General features: G+C 41.5%; 1 protein-coding gene across 2 annotated transcripts in view; it reads right to left on the minus strand.

Annotated features, from left to right (window-relative positions):
* Window positions 1-1,739: 1,739 nt before the first annotated feature.
* The window catches only part of WDR7 (WD repeat domain 7), a 359,672-nt gene continuing 338,757 nt past the window's right edge, over window positions 1,740-22,654 (minus strand). For both annotated transcript variants that reach the window (XM_045886644.3, XM_045886643.3), the window contains 2 exons: window positions 10,221-10,325; window positions 1,740-4,505 (listed from right to left, as the gene is read on the minus strand). In XM_045886644.3, coding sequence (XP_045742600.1) covers window positions 4,302-4,505; window positions 10,221-10,325 — 309 coding nt within the window. In that variant the 3' untranslated portion in view covers window positions 1,740-4,301. The remainder of the gene's footprint in view (window positions 4,506-10,220; window positions 10,326-22,654) is intronic.

Raw genomic sequence — 22,654 nt, forward strand, 5'->3', positions numbered from 1 at the left:
CTTGGCTGGAAGGTATGGGCAACCATTTGACTTTAGTTTCTTATCTGTAGGAAAGAAAAGAATCTATATCCGTTTGACGGAAATATCTGTCCCCAGAATGAATGGATCTAATCTTGCTGGTGAGAGTGGAGTGAATTGCTTACCTTCTTCCTAGAGATGCATCAGCCTCTCATTCAGCAGGGCACTAATTAGAATACTTTTATGAGTAATTTGCTTAAAGGGACCTGGGAAACTAGAAACAATGCAAATTCAGCAGGTACATGACCTCTTTTCTCATGCAAATGAACGAAACAAACACGAAGGAGGGTCTAAGACTTACGAGAGCATCCTGGCAGGATCAACATGAATCGAAAAACAAGATTCTGAGAGGTGAGCACAAAACGATGTAACTGCTCAAAAACCAGTTCACGTCTTAAAAAAAAATGTACAGAAACAAGAAGTCTAAACACTCTTTTAGGCATTCACTAGTTATAGTGCTGCCTCTAGAAATGTAAGGTTTGATTAAAGAGGGACGATAACCTCCAAGCACACATTGTGAGCTTGGTTCATTTAAACAATTACAAGCACAACCTCTCTGCAGTCTTTTTTAGTTTGTAAACAGCAAAAAGAACTGAACATCTAATTTTTGAAATTCTTCTGGCTTTTCTTTTTGACCTTTGGTATTTGTATGTATTGACGATCTCTAAACCATTGTACAAAAACACCTTGAAGTGTCAAGCTTTAAAAATGAGTCTTCTTTTCTCTTTCTCCTGTGCAGCTTGGATTATCCTGGCCTTGTCAAAATACATTCTCTAGTTAGAGGTTGGAAATATTTCCCTCCTGGCTCCAAAGTATTGATTTTCTTCAACACTCAGCTCTGTCAGTCAGCTGAAGGGGTGAAAGGTGAAAGTTCACCCGGCACTGCTTGGCTTTACCTTCCTATTAATGTCATGCCCTTTCCACATTTGATCAGTTTATGTGATCACCAATCATATAGGACTGGTACTGCCCCTATTCTCTCTATAAGGACACACTGAAGTCACCAGGAGACATTAAAGCAATTCCCGGGACGGACACCAGGCATCTGAACAGGGCCAAAGATGTGGCAGTCAGTTCCTTTAATATTTATCTGTTTTCTGAAAGAAAACTACACTGTTACATGATGACTGGTTCAATTTAAGCTGTTCTATATTCTTATGTGAAAATTAAGGATGCACATTCACAACTTACACATATAATCCTCTATGAGCAACGATGACCTATTTTGTTAGTCTTGCTTTTCCTGAAAACCAATTACACCCATTACCTCAGGGATTCAAATTCAACTCCAAACTGAGTGTTAAATGAAATGAGTTTAACGATCTCCGCCCAGCACCCCCAACTCCGGGGCCAACCCATGTCATGAAATCTGACAAGACAGAATTCGGTACAACGGAAGTCTATTTAGGAGCAACTTGGGGTGGAGATAAAGCACCATGCATGCAATTCCCTTGCCCAAACCACAGAGAGCGCTGTTGAGTTTCTGGTAGGAGTTGTTTCTCTCGCACTTTGGAAACGTCTTCCTGCCCTACTGTCCTTTGTGACAAGTTTGCCTTTCCTGAAGCTAGCTCTCCAGGGAAATGAATAATTATACAGAAACAGAAGGCTTAATTTGGTACCAAAGAAGGCGGGAACAGGGCGGGCAGGGGGGAGACAGCATATGGATTTCAACTGAGAATGTTTAAGAAGAGTGAACAATGTTTTTAATGAGGAAAACAATCTTCAGTACAATTCAGTTTTATTTAACACACATATGTACACAGGGACATCCAGCACATATAGAATCTATTCAGTGGAAATGTCTTGAGAGGCAGACATTTTAATTCACTCGCTGTGCACAGTGAGTTCAATCATTACATTTTCATACAGTTGTCACGTCATGTCATCTTTTGCTTGTAAATTACCAAGGAAGCCATATATGTCTCTACATTTACAAGGACAGGTCCAAATACAGTACCAACAAAATCCATAAAACACTAAAAGCATACACTGGGATGACAATACAAAGTTTGCCTCAGTGCTGAGAAATCTAAGCTGTGATGAAGTCTGGGACTGTAGTTACCAAAACAGCCAAGGGGAGATCTGTGTTAACAAGAATGCAAACACTCTTCAGCAGTTAGAGACGTCTAACCATCAGATATCATCCACCCAACTTTTAGAATAGTAATATTCTCCTGGCCAATAATCAGACAGAATGTGGGACAGGCTGGCCTCTGCCCACTGCCCAGATGTTTTGCCCCCTGGGCCCCCATGGCTTTGTTCCAGACCCCCGGGGTGTGTTCCATTGTGTGTCTGTGGGTGGCCTGCCTATTGTCTCACATCTTTGTTTTAAACAACTCTCTAAGGTATACTTCTGCTTCATCATTCCAAAACAACTTTGTAGTCTAGAATAAATTAATCCCTATTTAAGTTCATAAAGTAAACATGTGCTGGGTATCGAGAAGACTTGGGAGCCCACTGAAAAAACCAAGCACATCTTTTGTTTACCTCAGGTTTTTCTACCTATAATCGAACACAACTGTTCGGCATGTGCACCAAACAAATAAATCTACACTGGATAGTTCTTTGTTTCTTCCTTGGAAGCTACATATATAATCTTTATAAATACAATGTACATGCATGTGGCATAAATTCACTTTTAAAAGAACACCCAAAGTCTAAAACCAAGAAACAGCACAGGTTTGTCATCAATGCAAATAACATACTTCATATCAATAGGAAAGAGACGTTCTAGTGGGTCTTAATTTCTTAACATGTTCTTTAAAAATCTGTTTCAGTAAAATGACAGATGGATTTCTTCCTGGACTGTGATCCTATTTTTTTGTATATTACATAAACTCTGACAATCTACGCTTTTCCAATTAAATGCTCCCATTATCATTTTGGTTCCTCTGGAAATTTCCTATCTTCTCTGAATTTAATAAATCATTTTCTGTTTTAGCATTTAATAAACCATTGTGTCTAGCCAACCCATCAACAACTAACCAAACGACCAAATGCGCAACTATGTACAGATCAAGATTTGTTAGGAGCAATTCATACAAAATATTATTTTATGGATTTTTTCTTCCCCATTGTTATGAGCAAGAACCAGCATAATTTGACATAAAGAGAAGAAAGCGACCTAGTTCAAGCTTACTTCGAAGTGTGATGGACACCCTCATTGCAATGTTTGCTCAAATAGCTTGAGAGCCCTCGCATTTTATATATTCTCCTGAATGCTTACGCCACAGTTACTAATATTCTAGGACACTTGTGTAAAAGAAATGCTGCCTTTGTTCTCCTTTAATTGATCCGTTCGGAGGCTGAACTGAAACTAACTATTCCATGATAACTGACATGGGTCGTACATGTGGGAACTGTAGGTCTGTAAGGTTTCTGGAAGGAAGGGGTAAGGTCTTTCTTAAAAGGACCTGTAGCAACAGACACAAGAGTCTTCTTATTCAGTATATGCTACGCTTCCAAACTCAGTTCTTTATTATAAAAGCCCATTTAAGAGATTACTTAGAGTGACTGGATAATTTTATTAACTAGATCATAAACAGTGATGATTTTTTATTTTAAACTACTAAATAGACTACTAAGCAGGATATGAGCATTTTAGAAGGCTAGGTGTCTGGGAAACTCTCTTTTCCATGAGGAGGAACGATTTTTTGGTGTATTTTCTCATTAATCTCCAATCTGTTAGGTATTAATAAAGAAGGAGTGGCTAAACCCTAGGAAATTGGAGTGAGCAGTTTCCTAGCAGTCATGGGGGGAAGAAACCAACCATGTAAACACGGAATCGTTTTGGTAAACAAGAATATATTTTAGGCGATCCAAAGGAAAATAACTTCGCTAATTAGGACTGCCACATTACCTCAAAACCCAACGTCAAAACCACCAGGTTCAAGCGGCAGCTCAGAGGTGGGGTTGCTGACCTGGGCTGGGAAGGCAATCACAGTGTTTACTGAACTGGAGGCTTCTGGTGCACCAAGCGACAGGAGGGCTCCTGGGGCCCGCAGACATCCCCCACCCCCAGCCCCGGCGGGGAAAAACGACCTAGTGCCGACAGAAGGGCCACATCCTGCAGAGCGGTGTGTGCATGCCTCTGAATCACAGGTGCACAAGTGGGCATCTGCCCCCGAGAGCCATGCAGGAGTGACCCGGCCTCGGCCGCGCCCCCGGGGGGCACTGGTGCGGGCAGGCACTGAGGGATGATCCGCGTGAGGAAGGACAGAGGACTCTCGCTGGGAGAACAGACGGACAGAACTCGGGGGTGGCCAGGGCAGCAGGCACTAGCGTTAGACCATGAAGCGGTGCTCCTTCCCGTCGTGGGCCATGAGGATGACGTTGCGGTTGGAAGTCCAGATGAGCCGGGCCAGTCGGAGGGCGTTGTGGGAGCCGGGCGAGGCGGGCTGCACGGGGGGCACCTGGTAGGTCTTAATGCAGCGCAGCTGAGGTGCCGAGTTCAGCATGCCGATGCTCCCCAGCAGCGAGGTGTTCATCTGGGGGGACACAGGGACATGAGAGCACACGTGTCACTTAAGGAACCCTCTCCTGGTCACTCTCTCTGCCACAGCGCTGACTGGCGTTCAGCTGAGTGTCTGTCCTTAGCCCTGACAGCGCGCCTCTCAGTGTGTCTGAAACCGCTCTGGTGCTGTTACAGTAAGTGCATAAATCCAGGGAAATCTGACTTCGTGGGTAGAACTGACAGCAGGAGCGGCCATCAGTCTTTAAGAAGGGGGCTAAATTATGGACGTTAACAAAACAGCTCAGTCAGACAATCTTTGGCAATTGTGGGTACTTCACGCAGCAGACCTTTCTGTTCCTTCCCGTCAGGACTCCCTGCACCCCCTGAGGGACGAGTCAACCAACACACTTTTGGGGACTTCCAGGTCATTCAAGGAAACAAAGCAAACCGGGATCCGTCCCCGGATCCAAGCGCAAGCCGTGACCCTGTCCCCCATGCTCATGTACCCACACCTTCCCTCCTCACCCCCTTTGTACAGAACTCAGTCTCTGGAAAGCTCCCGTTCATTCTGAGGGGAAACCCGGAGTCAACTGCATCTCAGCACCGTATCTGTGGCTCGCTTTTTGCCGCCACGCTGAAGGGAGGACACTTTAACACTTTAACGGCAATACGTTTTTATCAGTTGATTTCTGCTTTTTGGTGGCTTTTCAGGATTTGATTTGAATTCTAAGTTCTCTTAATCCATTCACAGTAGTGAAAAAGAACACGGAAATCATGGCTCATGAACAACTATGCGTTCGGTCCAAGTGCTAAATACTGAAAGGCAGTTACCCCAGTGAACTGTTACCTGAGCAACGGGGTCTGAAAAAGCCTGTGGATTCTAAATATTACTTAATAGTTTCTCAGTGTACATTTTTTTGTGCTATTGAAAATCACATGGAAAGCATACTGAAAATCAGAAAAGAGGTCTCAGAAATAGTATTTTTCTTTGCATTAATTTTCATTTCCAGTTCTTCTCTTCAGTATAACCGCCGTCTAAAGGCATACAATTCTAGGGTCTTATATAAAGCCTGCAGATTATGGTTCAATGTATACAAATGGTTGACACATGAAACCTTGGCAAATCCTGGGACACGTACGCTGGGTTATTGCTGATACCATGCTCTGCCTTTGGATCAGTGCAAAATAGAAGCCATTCTTTTCTCTGGCCCTTCTCGGCAGCACGATGGTGTCAGAGGGCGTAAATCATGGCATCTCTAGCAGGATGCGTGCAGGCTCCACTGACATTTTCACAATTTAAATCATCTTGAGTAATAACCCTTTTAAGATGACTAATGTTACTGATTTTCCTGCATTAATAATAGTGCCGAACACAACACAGAGGTGAAAAAAAATCACTAGTGTACGAGGTCACATTTTAAAACCAAATGTATGGTTATCATTAACTCTTTCTATTAAAGTTAACATTTAAAACTAGACAGTACTGTACTGTCTGTCATCCTCCAAAAACTTCTTTCCGTCCTTCTTTCCCCCCACCTTTCCCAAAAACTCCACAAAAGACAAAAATCAATGTCTTGTTGCTTTCTGAAGGTTCCCAAATAGTTTAAATATAAATAATGGTGGTGAGCTTGATTTGATAGTCCTCACTTGTACAAAAAAGTAACAGTACATAATAATTTAGTCCTCTAACAGAACAGATCCAAATGATCCAGAAAATTGGTGGTTAACATTAGCTGGCATCAACAGGCATACTGTGCTTTAATAAAAAAAAAAAAAAATCTCATTTCTCAGTTGATAAACAACTACAAACTATTTTTCATTCTTTATGGATTTTCTATGAAAATATGTATGAAGCCTGAGTTCTGCTGGTGACTCCAAATGCTAAGGGTATCTAACATGCTCGGCCACTTCCTTATTTTTAATTCTTTCCTGCAAAATTTAGCCGCATACCAGAAACGTGTTGAGGGCCAAAGGGCGACAGGGAGAGGGTACCTTACTGGAATGCTACAGCTGGAAAAACTTCAACAAGAAGTCCATCAAGTCCATCATCCTTATGAGCTGAGCCAGCCCATGAGTGACTCATATATCACTTGATAAACTGATTGATAAATGCCTTTGGAAGGGTCACACAGGCTTCCTGCCTCAGAACGGGGCTACGTGAAGTTCTTTGTGGGATGGCACTGTTACACATGCGTACGGCTGGGATGAGGAAGACCCTCAGGTTAACGAGAATGTGTTGATCCTCAGACCATGCTCTCCCTGTGACCTCTTCAGAGTGGAGATAATCTGAAGTAGTAAGGGTGAGTATTCCTTTTTCCAAAAAGCTCAGCCAAACAACGCTCACTGCAACAACGAACCATGCTGTTATTCGATATTAATGTTTTCTTGACCAGTGACCATCTTACAAACTACACGAAAGGGCAATCTGAGCCTCGAATGAATAAAAACTACCCGGAGTTAGAGTATTTGGTAACCTTCAAGTTTTTCTTGATTACAAAGATACTAAATACTCATTGTGGAACATTTGAATAATAAAGAGAAGTATAAAAGAGAAAGCAAAAATCCCCGAAATCTTACTTCCCAAAGACAATCACTAACATTTTGGCAAACTTCTTTCCAGACCTACAATTATGTGTACATATAAGGAGAAGCGGGTTTCAGGAATTTTATGTAAAACAGGCTCATATTAGAAGGCAGTTAGTTTCACGATCTGCCTCTTTCATTCAAAAAAATGTTGAGAACCATCTTTTCATGTTAAAGGCCACAGATTTACAGTATCCTTTTTAAAGGCTGAAGAGGATTCTATTTTACGGTGGAATGCACCACCATAAGCGAAACCAATATCCATCTAATTTACTTTGGGCATTTCTGAGAGAGGATACTCACTAGTTGGAGGGTAGTGGTGAAATTTAGGTGAGGGAATCACAGTTGTACTTGATTTCGTTACTCAACTCCCCTCATTCAAGGTTACAAACGGAGACCTTGATGTGAAATATTCAACTTATAGGAATATGTTGTCAGAGGATCAAAGGGTTTGGAAGATTGCCTGATGACATCATTCCATAGCTGAGTCTGTAAGTAACTAGAGGGCAACTTTGGTTTTTCCCTTCCCTTTAAAAATAATGCTTCACAAAACCAGTTCTGTGAAGATTATTTTCTGAACACATAGAAACACATACAGATGTAATTCATCAAAACAGAAAGTGTTTTAATGCAATTCTCAGTGTAAGTAATGCTGCACACAAACCTTTTACTAAGTCTCACTTGAGTAATTATCCAACCAATATTTCTCATTAACACTCATTTCTCAGCAAAGATTTTAATAGCTCATAGCTTTTGTAAGGTCCTGTATTAATAAGACTTCATTAAGTTTTCAAAATATATTACAGTACATTTACTGGAATAATACAAAAGTATTATCATACATCATTAGAACTAAACAATATGTATCTAAATAAATCAGCAAAGCCCCTTTTGGGAGAACAGCAGGAGATCCAACAATGCTTTCTTGACTCTCTTTAATTCAAATCAACCCCCCTTCTACCTCTGGAAGCGGTTTTACTGTATTTTCTGGATAAAGATGAAATGTTTCTGTGCCTTTGGCTTAAATTTCAAGACCCAACGGGGTATAATTTAAGAAACGGGCTGCCTTTTACACCCTGACATTGGGTTTGGAGGCGAAGACTTGGGTGTTGCCTGAGCTGCCCCGGGGCTCGGTGCACTGCACACCCACGTGCGGCCAGCCCGAGGCGGCCCCGGGAGGGGAGGAGCGCGCGACAAGGAAGAGTGCTATGGTTCCACCGTTCGCATGGCCACACGTAGAGGCGCGCAGGTTCAAGCGTGCTTGGCAAAGCCCAGAGGCGGCAGCACGAGGCTGAAGAGGGGAACTGGAAGAGGAGAAGAATATCTCGAAAAGCTACCATCTATCTAATGAATGATCTTGAGCTCTAAGGTGAGAAAGGATGCTAACCCTAATCCCCTCAATGCGCTAGGCAGGAACTTTGATAAAAATAGAAAAAAAATTCAAGGAAGGGATGATCATATCCAAACAGAACCCTGAACACCTAGATAATGGGAAAAAGGTTTACCATATAGAAAATCAGGAAAATATTGGAAACGGTTTCAAATCTGGCTAAGTTAGGAGGTATTCCTTTATAAAACAAATTTTTTTTTTTGTGAGAAAGTCAAGTTGGACAAAACCAAAAAGATTTGTTTTTGTTTATTCCACAAAAGAAAGCATGGACCAACCCAAGCTCCTCGAAAGCGGGGACTTACGGCTTGTTGACTCCGTATCCCTAAAGGAGAGGCCAGCACCCGGCACTTCAACGCCATTGAATAAATGTGGAATGAATGTGGACCTTTATATAAACACTCCTCTGGGATTCCAAGAGAGTGGGAAATAGCAGAAAATTTGCATCAAAGTACAGTTGGTGTAGAGAGACCATTGTGTAGAAAAACAGTTGGTGGGGAAACCCTTTAAAGAAGTACTGTTGCGAGGGTCCACTTCACGGATGCCTAGCGGGCTGGTGGCGGGGACCGCAGCAATGCAAACCACAGGCCCTGCAGTGGCCCACAGGGAGAAATGGGGACCGGGGAGCTCTCCAAGGAAAAGAGTTTAATATGAGCCAATTAAGATGCTGGAGATATATTCTGGGAGAAAAGATAATGAGAAAATAAACTGGAAAACTAAATTAGATGAAGAGCAGGAAAAGTCTGTGACAGATTTGGAAGTTGTCATGCTTTAATAGCATGTTGTTAATTAAGCAATTTATTGTATCTGTTTTACATTTTATTAGGTATTGATTTTTTTAAAACTATCATCAAGTTGTGCTGAAGTCTTATTTAAACTTTCATTTTTTTTTTTTTTTTAAGCTTTCAAGGCAATAAACTGAATCTCATAAAACATACTTGCATCCTAGGAAAGTAAAGGTAACAACCAAATTTTAAATTGGCTTTTCATGAAGGAGGGAGTTGATAATGTTTAATTTTTTTATAACTATCAGGAGGAAGATAATTAAAAAGATGGGATGGAGATTAATCACTGAGGACAAAACAAATTCTACTGTAAAAATTAGGTGCTCAAAGTTAATATGCATTTTAATCAGAATTAAACATAGGCATTCTCATGAACTGCCACTCAGTGATACTCAGATTTTTGAAAATGTCTGGGTAGTTTGGGAATGAAAAGCCCTATGTGGGAAAGTCAGAATGCAAAAAGAAATGAGATAACATAAGCGGGATATGGAGGTAATAGCCGGCTGCCCTTCCCCTGTACCCTCTGCCCCGCCGGAGCTGTCCGCATCCTTGTGCAGGGCCTGCCGGGCCCCGTGCCTTTCTGGCCAGGCCCTCAGGCACGCCGTGCCCTTGCTTACCACTGAAAGGCTCTCCCTTTCCCTCAATCTGCCCTACCCTTACCCTCTGGCCCTTCTTCAGCCTTGTCGTGTCTCAGTTCAGATGTCACTTCCTCTGTGAGTTGGTCCCACAACCTTATTCTCAGGCTCCCCTCTGTATTATAATTGCTTCTTTACATGTGTCTCCCTCAGACCTCAAACTCTGTGAGAGCAGACCCCACTCTCTCCAGATGGCTAACTGTATTCTCAGCGCACCCCGCATGCTAGCATCAGTCAGCAATAAATACTTGATGTTTGTTGAAAAAGGAGAGGAAGGCAGGAGGAAGGGCTGGTGGGCAGGCCTAACAGCAAAAGCGAATCATGCAGTAAACACCAAGACCCACGGCATCTACACTTACCTGCCAGAAAGAAATGTGGCTGTCCGTATTTGAGTAGGTGGCAAGATATCGTCCGTCAGGGGCAAAGGCCACTGCAGTGACTGGTCCCTTGTGTCCATGGATTGTCTAAAATAAAATGCAGCCATTAATGGTCTGCAGTCCACAGAACTATTGCACATACACATGCAAACGCATTCAATGTTGAACAAGTTATGTCACGGAGATTAGATACTGTTATGTTCTTGATTTATAAAATCAGATTAGAAAAATAGGGAAAGCAACCAAAGTTCTCTCGCTGATATATCCAAGGGCTTTATTTAATCTTGTTCTGAAGGATCTACCTGTATCTGAGTTGGGAGAACAGCATGAATCCAAAGGAAAAGCATATATTAACGGGTGAACCAATGTGTTAATTCATTTATGTCCATTAGAGGGAAGAATTTTATAATTAATTAGGAAGGTAAGCAAGTGATCACCAAATCTATGTAGGAACCTCACTCATCTGAAATGAAAAATAATCAAAGCTGTATCATAACATCCCTGTTCTGGAAGGAGTTAAAAACCGTAATTTCAACCCTTAGTAATTATACATTTTTCATGTTTTATGCTTCATTTCCCACCAATAACACTGTGTTTAAAGGCATATGGCTGCAATTAGTAAATATACACGTACCTGGTGGAGGTTTGAGCACATATATAAATCAAGTACTATTAAAAACAAGTTAGCAGGGATAATTTTGAGCCTCTGCCAAATAGCTATCATTGATTTAACCATGAATTGAAAAAAGGAGTTGTATTTTATTTTATTTATTTTTTTTTAAAAGAAGCTCTTTTTTTTTTTAAATTATTTATTTATTTGAGAGAGAGAGAATGAGAGAGAGCACATGAGAGGGGTTAGGGTCAGAGGGAGAAGCAGACTCCCTGCCGAGCAGGGAGCCCGATGCGGGACTCGATCCAGGGACTCCAGGATCATGACCTGAGCAGAAGGCAGTCGCTTAACGAACTGAGCCACCCAGGCGCCCGGGAGTTGTATTTTAGACGAGGTCTATGATAAAAGGTCTTTACTAATAAAAAATTACACTCATTTCATGATACTAAGTTATCAAAAATACTGGCATACTAAAGCAAATTAGCATATTATTATATTAAAGTCCTTTCAGTCAACTACTAAAGCGCATACCTCTACCACATTAACCAATATTCACTCTGCTTACAAGCTGTGGGTTGGTCTTCTCCCTTTGTCTGAAAGGAATGGAGAAATACGTTCTCTTAAACTAAGACAATTCCAGGAAGGTTTATTTCCATCTGCTATTTTTTGATGAACAATTGTGAACCCTGAGTCCTGGTGGGAACATCAGGCTCATTAGGTGACTCAGCCACATACATATTGTAAATTTCAGTAAGAATAGTCTCCTAATTCAGAGCTGAGTGATTAAAATGAGGTAGCGAGGGAGGGAGGAGAGAGGGGTGGGGATACAGCTTGTTCCTCAGTTGCTCTTTGGATTTTGTTTTTTCCTGTCATTAGACTTTCAGGGCGCTGTCGGATCCAAAATAATGCCTGTTTTTCCACACTTGGAGAAAACATGTTCTACTGGTAAAACACTGGGCTTCGGGCTGGCAGAGAACACTGCTCTGAGTCAGGCACCCTGGCTTGCATTTGGGCTCTACTTCTTGCTGAAGGACCCAGGGCAAAGGATGTAAGTTACTTAACCTCAAGTACCCATGGCTAGAAAGCAGGAATGATGATGATGATGATGATGATATCTGCCTCAAAGAGCTCTGTGAAGATTAAATGAGTTACTAGATATGTAGCACTCTGCACAGTGATGGCACATAATAAGAATCCAATAAGCAATATTAATGTTTGTATTACTTCCCCTCACGTAAAGATGACCAGACATATAGATTTGAAAGTTGTTAGGAGAGTAGATCTTAAATGTTCTCAGCAACAAAAAAAGAAATGTAATTATGTGACAAGATGGAAGTGTTAGCTAATGCCGTGGTGGTAATCATTTTTCAATATATAAGTTTATCAAACCATCACACGTACACCTCAAACATATATGTTGTGTGTCAATTGTATCTCAATAAAACTGGGAAAAATGATTAGACAAATGTAAACACTCATAAAACCTGATTACTTGAGTATACAATTTAATGAAAAGGAAATGCCCTAATCATATATCCCAGAATCAGTGTCAGCGAGCGTACGAGATCGTCTAAAAACAGATTTCATTTCGTTAAACAGATATGGTAACTATCCATGGTGCTAGGCCACTAATGTGGTGCTAAATTAAGCAACGGGGTGAGCATGCTGAATAATTATTCTGCCATCTACACTAAAATGAAAATTATTGTGGATGAGGGTAAAGAACTTAACCAATTAAAAGGGAAAAAGTGACAATTCCCACTTACTAGGTCAATTTAATGAACTCACTGGAAAACAGCTTTAATTGCTTTTTAAAATCAAGATTCAGTTCTGCTAAAAATCTGAAAGCTTACGGGGCCAATTTAAAGCTATGTTATGGTTAAGATAGTTGATTAGTAAGGCCTTGCTTTAAAACAGAGGTTGCAAACTGAAGACTCTTAAGCTGAAACCAGATTGTAGATGTGTTTGGTTCGGCCTGAAAGATGTTTCAAAAAACGTTTTCTGGGTCCACATTCTAATTCATCAGATATCATGTAAAATCAAGATTTCTAGCCTCTCCTGAAAGGCCGGAAGCTCTGGCAATCCTGGGTCTTTGTTTGCATGTGGCTACAACAGCCAGGGATGAGGTGAGGCAGCCCCTTCGGCCTGGACACTTGCCCTCCACTTCCCCTGTTCCACCCCCCACAGACAAGAGGGCCTGCACAGCTAAGACCCACTGCCTGGCTCCCTTTATTTCCTGCCTGGTCTCTCCTGGCATTTAATGCAACCCTTCCATTAAGAATACCTGATTCAAAATATTTTCTTCTGCAGGAAATAAAAAGTGTTGGCGAGGATGTGGAGAAAAAGGAACTCTCGCTACAGCGTTGGGGGGAATGCAAACTGGTACAGCCACTGTGGAAAACAGAATGGAGGCTCCTCAAAAAATTAAGACTAGAAATATCATATCATCCAATAATTCCACCACTGGGCACTTACCCAAAGAAAATGAAAATACTAATTCAAAAAGCTATATGCACCCCTATGTTTACTGTAGCATTATTTACAATAGCCAAGATATAGAAGCAACCTAAGTCCCTCAATAAATGAATGGATAAGGAAGATGTGGTGCATACACGTGCACGCACACACTAATATTACGCAGCCATGAAAAAAGATGAGAACATGCCATTTGTGACAACATGGACAGACCTAGAGGGCATTGTGCTAAGTGAATTAAGTTAGACTGAAAAAGACAAATACCATATGGTTTCACTTATATGTGGAATCTCAAAAAAAAAAAAAAAAAAAAAAGAACAAAATGCAGAATCAGACCTATAAACACAGAGAACAAACTGATGGTTGCCAGAAGAGGGGGGGATGGACAAAATGGGTGAAAGGGATTGGGACATTCAGGCTTCCAGTTATGGAACGATTATGTCATGGGAATAGAAGGCACAGCATAAGGAGTGCAGTCAATGGTAGTGTAATAGTGTTGTGTGCTGACAGGTGGGGACTACACTTGTGTGAGCACAGCATAATGTTTACACTTGTCAAATCACTAGGTTGTACGCCTGAAACTAATGTAACATTGTGTATCAACTATACTAAAAAAAAATCCAAAAAAACCAAAATAGTTTCTTCCATGTTCTGGGGTCCTAGTATGCATTTAAAGTGTGAGTAGACTAAAAACTCCTCTGAGAAAAGTGGGCCCTTCCTGCAAGCCCCCCCAAAGCCCAACTTTGTGTAGAAGTGGAGGAGCTCCCTTCTGGAGTTTGGGCCCCTAAATCTCGAAAACAGAATGCTAAACCTGCCCTCCTTCAGATTAGCATCCCTCCTTTGTCAGCAACCAGGATGTGCTCCCGACAGTAAGAATGCAACGGTGAGCTGGCCATCAACCAGCAGGTCCAAAGGATGTACCCACCCAATGTTCACATGAATGTAACTCTCCCTGAGGCTAAGTCAGCCCTGTTGTAAAGGCAGAAAGCCAGACACACTGGCTCCTTCAGAAAAGTCTTCATGAACTCTTTTCTTATTACATGTTCATCTTTGACAGAGGGCCGGTATTTAAAACATCCACTTGAAGGTTACTTCTGTGTCAGCTGAGGACACCCTTCCTTATGTTATCCAGTGTCTCTAAGAGAAGATCCTGTGAATTAGATTAGATGTCAGCTTGGACTTTTCTGCCAGTAACATGTTTACCTTTTCCAATAAATGTTGCTGCTTTCTTGTATCATGTAACAATAATTACATAATCTTAACATGTGCTTGCAGGAGACGCCAAACTGATCGAACTGATCGTATGCTCCTCCTGGGTGTGCAGTGGTGAGCACATCCTCATTTCACAATCATTCTCCTGCTTCCATTTGTTGTTGTTGAGGTCCCATTAGATACTGAACTGCATTTGCTAGTTTCTTTAAAGTCTGTTTTGGGCAAAGGGGCACTACACTTAAGATCACAACACACACGCAGATACTGCTAGGCGCCCCACAGGGTATCTTAACCTGGCCCAGAGAAAACCCTGGAACTCAGACTGCAGTGTCAGCTCAGAGACCTGTTGTCTTATAAGAAAGCAAGTACCACTCATGGCAGCTCAGGGAAGCTCACTGTTTTCAATGGTTTGCTACATCTGGTGAGTTCATTACAATCGCAGCCTAAGAGGTGCTTCAGAATGCAGTGTAATGGAAATGTGGCCATTGTCTTTTGTTCCGAATCTCTGCAGTTCTCAGAACTGTGCAGGCACCACCTGAACTGACTTTAAACTCACTTCCGGCATTAGAGATGCAGCTGTGCAGGGATCATGCGAACCTGTTAAGTGCTCTGGATGGAGCAAAGCCCACGGTTGGCATCTTAAATGCGGAACACTAAAGAATATTTCCCAGAACAACAGGTTTCAAAATAAAAGGAGGCGGGTTCTACATTTATATGCGAGTGAGTATCATGTCTTGTTATATTTTTCATCAAAGTAATTGCTGTCTTGAAAAGACAGAAATGGAATATAAAGAAATTAATCTAATTCAAGAAGTGCTATGAACAATAAAAGAAATCAAGCAGTTACCCCTAGCAGGAGACAGAGTGTGGAACTATTAAACACCCCCTCCGGTTTTTCTTACCAAAGAAAAGGAACTGGGAGGCAGGATTAGTAATGAGCAATGCTGGAACTTGCCAAGCAATTTTAACAGGCACTTTCCATGCATTCTGCAAAGAAACATAACTAACCCTCCTGTATAGAGAAGGAGAGGAGAGGCACAGATTTCAAAAATGATATGGTCAGTGCCAACAGAAGCTATGACCGTCTAGGATATTTTCTTTAAAACTGTTCTTTACATGGTCTGTCTCTTCCTGGAGTTCTTGATATTCAGCTTCCAAAGGACAAGTTTGAGAACTGAAACCAAAACGTAGGACTCTTACTGCACCCACTTTAGAGGCTGAACAAGATCAAAGAGAACATTTTATATTTATTTGCATGTCTCACCACTTTTTTAAAGGGGAGGAAAAAACCCCCAACCAAACAAAATACTTCCCTACTTTTGACATAAAGTGTGAAGAAAAGGTTTCCTAAAGTAGGTAAGCTTTTTCTATCATGAGCACCATCACAAGGGGAAGGTTTATAAAGTACAGACCGTGTATTTTTTATGACATGTACCAAAATGACCTGGAAAATAAAAGAACTTGGACTGCACCGTCAAAGCCTCACCCGAGGTCTATAGGGGCGAGAGAGAAGAAGGCCATGCTGGTTGTAGGCCTTCTCAGGGAGCAGCATGGCTAGTTTAGGATTAAGATACGCAGTTGCGATTTGGGGGGTGCTTGGAAGGTCTGCTGAGCTGGAAGTGTGTCTCCAATTGGCTGCACATGGTCTCTGAAATTTCTTTTTTTTTTTTTTTAAAGATTTTATTTATTTATTTGAGAGAGAGAGAATGAGGGAGCACATGAGAGGGGGGAGGGTCAGAGGGAGAAGCAGACCCCCTGCTGAGCAGGGAGCCCGATGCGGGACTCGATCCCGGGACTCCAGGATCATGACCTGAGCCGAAGGCAGTCGCTTAACCAACTGAGCCACCCAGGCGCCCCGGTCTCTGAAATTTCTAAGAATACAGTGAAGCAACTGGCCAAGGTATTTTCCCTAGAATGTGTTCTGACAGAGAGCAAATAGGATAAACATGCTTTCATGAGGGATCAGCATGGCAGACGTCCTCAGTTTAAGGAGAACCTGAATGAAGTATGCATACAGAGACAAGAAACAGATTGGAGGTGGGCCAGATATTCAGAGAAGTGAGTGCCTAGGAAGTAGGATGAGTCCTGAGAAGAAAAGGAGAGTAAAACCAAAGACCTACAAATACCGACATTTTCCTAGTGCTGGTTCCTCTTAAGGATCACAAGCAAAGCCAAGGGAAGTTCAGGACACACCTCTGCACCTGAAGCACCAACCATACATTTGACATCTCCTACAGACTGTGCCAAAGTCAGAAAAGGGCAGATAAGGACAGTGAGCCAGGGTCTGATGGGCATGCTTTTCTGACATCCCAATACACAAGGCCCCTGATTTCATGGCTGACTGGTAGGGAGGTAACTGCTCAAGGCAGAGAGAAGACAAAGACATTGCTCTGACTGACAGCTCTATTTGTTAGTCAAGGCAAAGACTCATCAAAAAAGAGCCATTTCAAACGAGTTGAAAAGTTAAGAATTAATTACATTCTGGGAAAAAAAACCTCCCCCTTTCTTTTCTTTGAAGCAACCAATCTGTGAAAATTTTATTATATATTCAAGGTTCCACTGCTCAAGGAAATGGATAATTTAGGCAGATGATGCCATTAAAAAAAAGATTTCATTTATGGCCGATGAGAAGACCCAAGTAAAATTTAATTACTGCTATGAACTAAGCCTTTTCCAGCCTTTTAGTGTGTGGGTTCTTAAGGCCCCATGATGTTGCCACAAGCACCGAAAGGTCACCCATTCTTTTCTGTATGTGAACAGGGCTGCTTAAGGCCGGCTAGAGAGATGAAAATCTATTCTGTTTTCAAATATCTCTAGAGAAGATTCTAAAACCTCCCCCGAGAACCCTTTTCTGTGTTGAACAGTGTGTGTTGTCAGGAAAATTTTCCCTTGTATCAAATCTAAATCCAAAATGCTACAGTGTGAGCCCCCTTCCTCTTGTCTAGATTCTACAGAGCTGGGGAACAGCCAGTCACCTATCAGCACCGTTGTAACCTTTTATAGACTTGAGGACTGTTACCGTAACTTGCCCCTTCTTTACTTATTTTGTATTTTCGGGATTAAAAAAAAAATCTCAGTGTCTATAATATTTCAAGTTTCATTTTCCAAATTTTAGTCACATCCATGGCTTTTCCTTAAACTCTCTCCAAGCTTGTCCAATCACGCCAGCATAGAGTTGGATGGTACCTTAAAGCCATCGTATTTAGCCATGTCTCACAATGTGGAATTTCAAACTGACTGAGCTGACCCCAGCAACCAAGTGTCCTTAGAGTCGCTCAGAGCACCAGGGAAGAAGGCCCGCACCGGGCTTATTACCAGAACACTGTGACTGTGCCTGGGAAAAGCTTCGGTAAAGGCGCTGGCGTGCACATGGCTGACATGCAAAGTCCCCCCCCAACGTCACCGCTAGGAACACGGGCTGTGGACGCCTGTGGGTGCCCTTGGCTATGCTTCACTGCCTCGAGGGGCCTCCCCTGACAAAACCACAGACTGCCAGCGCCTGTTTTCAGTCCTTTCCCCCTACCCTTTCCAAAAGTCATCTGTACTGATTTTGCCTTCTGGCTCTTTATTTTCATTTAAAAATGTACTCCCACTCAGTTATTGTCCAATGAGCCTATTCTATTACTTGCTGTCTATTTCTGCAACTTAACAATTCTTTTTTTTTTTTTTTTTAAAGAGATTTTATTTATTTATTTGAGAGAGCGGATGAGAGGAGAGAGAGAGCACATGAGAGGGGGGAGGGTCAGAGGGAGAAGCAGACTCCTTGCCGAGCAGGGAGCCCGATGCGGGACTCGATCCAGGGACTCCAGGATCATGACCTGAGCCGAAGGCAGTCGCTTAACCAACTGAGCCACCCAGGCGCCCACAATTCTTTTTTTTTTTTTTTTTTAAAGATTTTATTTATTTATTTGTCAGAGAGAGACAGAGCACAAGCAGGGAGAAAGGCAGGCAGAGGGAGAAGCAGGCTCCCCACTGAGCAAGGAGCCCGATGCGGGACTTGATCCCAGGACCCCGGGATCATGACCTGAGCCGAAGGCAGACGCTTAACCGACTGAGCCACCCAGGCGTCCCTGCAACTTAACAATTCTTGACACTTGTTACAACTATCACTTCGGTGCTTGAAGAACAGTTTCTGGCTTATGACTGTGGTGGAAGCGCGTCCTTGGCCCCCGCAGCAGTGGTGGGCGAAGAGAAACTCTTTCCTTGACCCAGTTTCCAGCAGTTTATACATCTTAAAACAGAGGTTGAAAAATTAGAAGCTGCCATCTTTCTTCATTGGCTGGGAAGAAGAGAATGGCCTGTGTTGGGACACCCGGGCCACAGAGTATGATGGTCCCATCTCTCTCATCAGCAGCCTCCCTCCCTGGCCCTGGGTCCCATTAGCTCACTTATGCCACCAAAGAATCAACGTCTACCTACAGGTACCATAAATAAGCACTTCTGGAGGAAAGAATCATTATAAAATTAAGGGCCCAACTCTTTCTTACTTGGGACACAAAACATAGAAACTAAATGTATCGACCAAAAGGAAAGTAGATGGTAAACGTATTCTTCAAACTCTCTAGTATTTTTAAAGAGAGCCCAGGTTTTCCTTATTGGCCGTACTATCTCCCACAGTGTAAGCACAGAAGCCTAGATGCTGCCCTTTGGCGATTCTATAATGATTCTGAACAGAGATTTGAGGGTTGAAAATGGGTTGTTTATCTCTATAATTTCTTTTCTTGATGGAGGGCTGAGGCAATACTTGGTATTCACATTATGCCAACTCTATGATACAGAGTCAACCCGCTGTGGCGGCTTCCCGGCCAAAGGGTATTGGAGCCATTCGATGAATTGAATTTTCTATCACTATCTAATTGAAAAGAACATACATTCAGGGCGAAAGACAAGTAGATTTGGTATCATTTTAACATCTAAATGGAAAATAGATTTAAGGATAAATGTAATAAAGCGAGCTACCTTAAGTTTGATTATAAGATCCAGTGCCCCGAGTACACGGTCTGTCTTTAGTCCTAAACACAGTTGCTGCACATACTGCGCATTTTCAGTGACTAAACGCTCCTTAAAAGCCATGTGGGGATAAGCTAACTGACACAGATGAATTAAAGGAGCTTTTCAATATCTACATATTGGTAATCCTTATGACACAAGCAATAGTTTTTGAAATTTCTGGAGGATAATACACCAGCAAGCACATACCTACACATAACACACACAACACCCTTATCCAAGAACAGTGTGAATCAACATAAATGCTCAAGATGGTTTTACTATTGTAATTTAGGCATTGGTAATAATTTCAGATTTTTGCGATACTGAAGTTTAGATTTTCACCAATATCAATTATAAATGATCAAAATTCACTTTTTTTGTTTTTTAAAGATTTTTTTTTTTTTTCATTTGAGAGAGAGACAGAGACAGAGCAGGCGGGAGGGTCAGAGGGAGAGGGAGAAGCAGGCTTCCCGCGGAGCAGGGAGCCCGATGTGGGGCTCCATCCCAGGACCCTGGGATCATGACCTGAGCCGAAGGCAGACGCTCAACCAACTGAGCCACTCAGGTGCCCCCAAAATTCACTTTTAAAAGGAAGGTCTATGAATAAACAAATAGAGAATAAACAGTTAAGCCTTTAGTTGTTTTCCACTTTTAAAAACGTTATGGTCATCATAATAGCAGTCTTTGTTAAGTTTATCTTCTGGTGTTAGGTTTTTTTTTTCTCTTTTTTCCTTCTCTTCAACTGAGGAACTTTTTCAGACTCAAAGAATAAGTTTTCCGTAAGTCTCACTTATTAATGTTTAAGGGCTTCTTCCTGCTCTTGCTACAGATAATTAGGCACTGACCGACCACACATGTTCATTTGCACGCACACCCTCCCACCCCTCTTCTGCTTTAGTAGAGCAAATATTTTCAGGATGAGGTAACTATAAAATACCCAATTAAGATATACATAACGGATATGTCCTTTCTTCGCATGTTGAAATGATCAATTTTATATAGTCATACTTTGAAATTACGTTTGCCAAAAATCCCAGACATCACAAACTTCTAATTATTTTAAAACGTAATTACCACTAATTTTTGACTGCTGAAATGACAGTAGTGCCTTAGTATTGTGAGACTCTTACACTCAACAATGATAACACTAAAACTAAAGACGTTAATTCAAACCCTAACAGTTTTCATCAATATTTAAAAATAGTCACATTTCAAGATGATTCATGGATACTGAAACACTGAATGCTGATGTGATTTAGATAAATGTGGTTCAGTTTTAAATAAAAAGAGAGTGAATAAATTGTCAAATATTCACATTGCTGGTATGAAATAATTATAAAACGATTAAAGTGTGTAACTCACATATGCTTCAGAAGTTACAGAAAATGGTTTCTTCGGATTTGGGCAGACCCAAAGCTAAATGTTTTTTAAAATCAGTATTTCTAACATAAATCTAATCAAACACATGCTAGAAATCTTAAAATGAACAAAGTTTTGTTCTTATATGCCTAGACTGAAAACTGTGTTGTTAAATAGTCAAAGGATTCCCAAGAATTGAACATAAAATAGGGAATTTTTCAGAGAAGCTAGGAGAAAATGTTAAAGGCAATATTGTGCGCAAAAAGGAAGTCCCAGTTGCTTCCACTTGGAGTTCCCTAGGGACATGCACAGTGGTGTTCATCTCTGTCCCCTCTCGGGTCACTGTGGGCCCTTACACAGCAGGCCTGCAGCAGACACACGTCCATCGGTAACTGACAGAAGGCAGCACTTTCGTGGGTTCTGATCCGGGTCAGGGTAAACGGAAAATGGCTTTTGGCCTGAGGAGCAGGACTCGGCCTTCGCACATGTGCTCTCTCACCCCTTTTGCCTGGTCTATACTGCCTGGTGACACAAAACCATCTTACATAGATTGTACTAAAGCTACAGAATTATTCAAAAACATATTTCAAAAGGATTTAACATTCTGACCATCCCCAAAAAAGAAATCACTTAAAAAGTGTTAATAGAGATGTATGGGGATTAACATAAGAACAACAACAACAAAAAGTGTTAATAGAGGGGCGCCTGGGTGGTTCAGTCAGTTAAGTGTCCAACTTTTGATTTCAGCTCAGGTCACGATCTCAGGGTCCTGGGATCAAGCCCCATGTCGGTATCCGCGCTCAGCACAGAGTCTACATGAGATTCTCTCTCTCTCCCCCCCCACCCCTCCCCCCTCCACGCATGCATTTTCTCCTTCTCTCTCTAAAATAAAGTCTTTAAAAAAAGTATTACAGAAAATTACGGTACTATATGCATTTAAAAAATTCAAATATAGATCGACCCATATGTTACCACATTTTTTGGCTTGTATTTATTTTGGAGAACAATAGAGTATATCTATTAATACCTAATATAGATTCAGGAATTTTATACTTCTTCGTGGGGTTTACCACGCCTCTTCACCTTATTAAAAGAGAAAGTCAGATTAGTCTGGAACATAACCTAATTAATGCTATTTTATATTACAAGTACATCTCTCCTGTTAAGAAATGCCAAGTTACAAAAATATAAAATTACCTTCCTAACTTTCATGTAACATTCAAAATTTTTCTCAATATTAAAATAGCAATGAAACAATACAATAACATATGCAGACTTTTTTTTTCCACATAGCAATTGCATTTGCAAATATTCCAGAGCAATTACCACGGCAAAACCACATATCCTTAAACTATCTTATATTTACCTAGTGGATTAAAATTTGTCCTTGCTGGGTTTATGAAAAATGGGCAAAATTTTCTGAGACACAATTTGTTTATTTGTAAAATAAGTGTAATATCTGTCCTGCCTACCTCATGGAATTCAATATTTTTAGTGCAAATGTACTTAAAAATGTTTACTGAGAGTTTATGGTGTCCTAGGGGCTGTGTCAGAGTACAGAGTGAGACATGACACCTGCCAGAGAATCTGGGAGAGAAGAGAGACAGAGAGACTGATAGTAAGCCACTACCGTGGCGTGTAATTAATGGCATCACAGACGTGTGCGTAAGGTGCCACGGAAACACAGATGAATAGGCTGTACTTTCTGTTCGGGGTAGGATGTGTCAGACCACGGTACAGAGTTAAGGTGGTATTTGAGCTGAGCTTT

This window comes from Mirounga angustirostris, unplaced genomic scaffold (genome assembly GCF_029215605.1).
Source record: "Mirounga angustirostris isolate CCGP_5_RB_7025 unplaced genomic scaffold, mMirAng1.0.hap1 SCAF_14, whole genome shotgun sequence".
Classification (NCBI taxonomy): Eukaryota; Metazoa; Chordata; class Mammalia; order Carnivora; family Phocidae; genus Mirounga; species Mirounga angustirostris.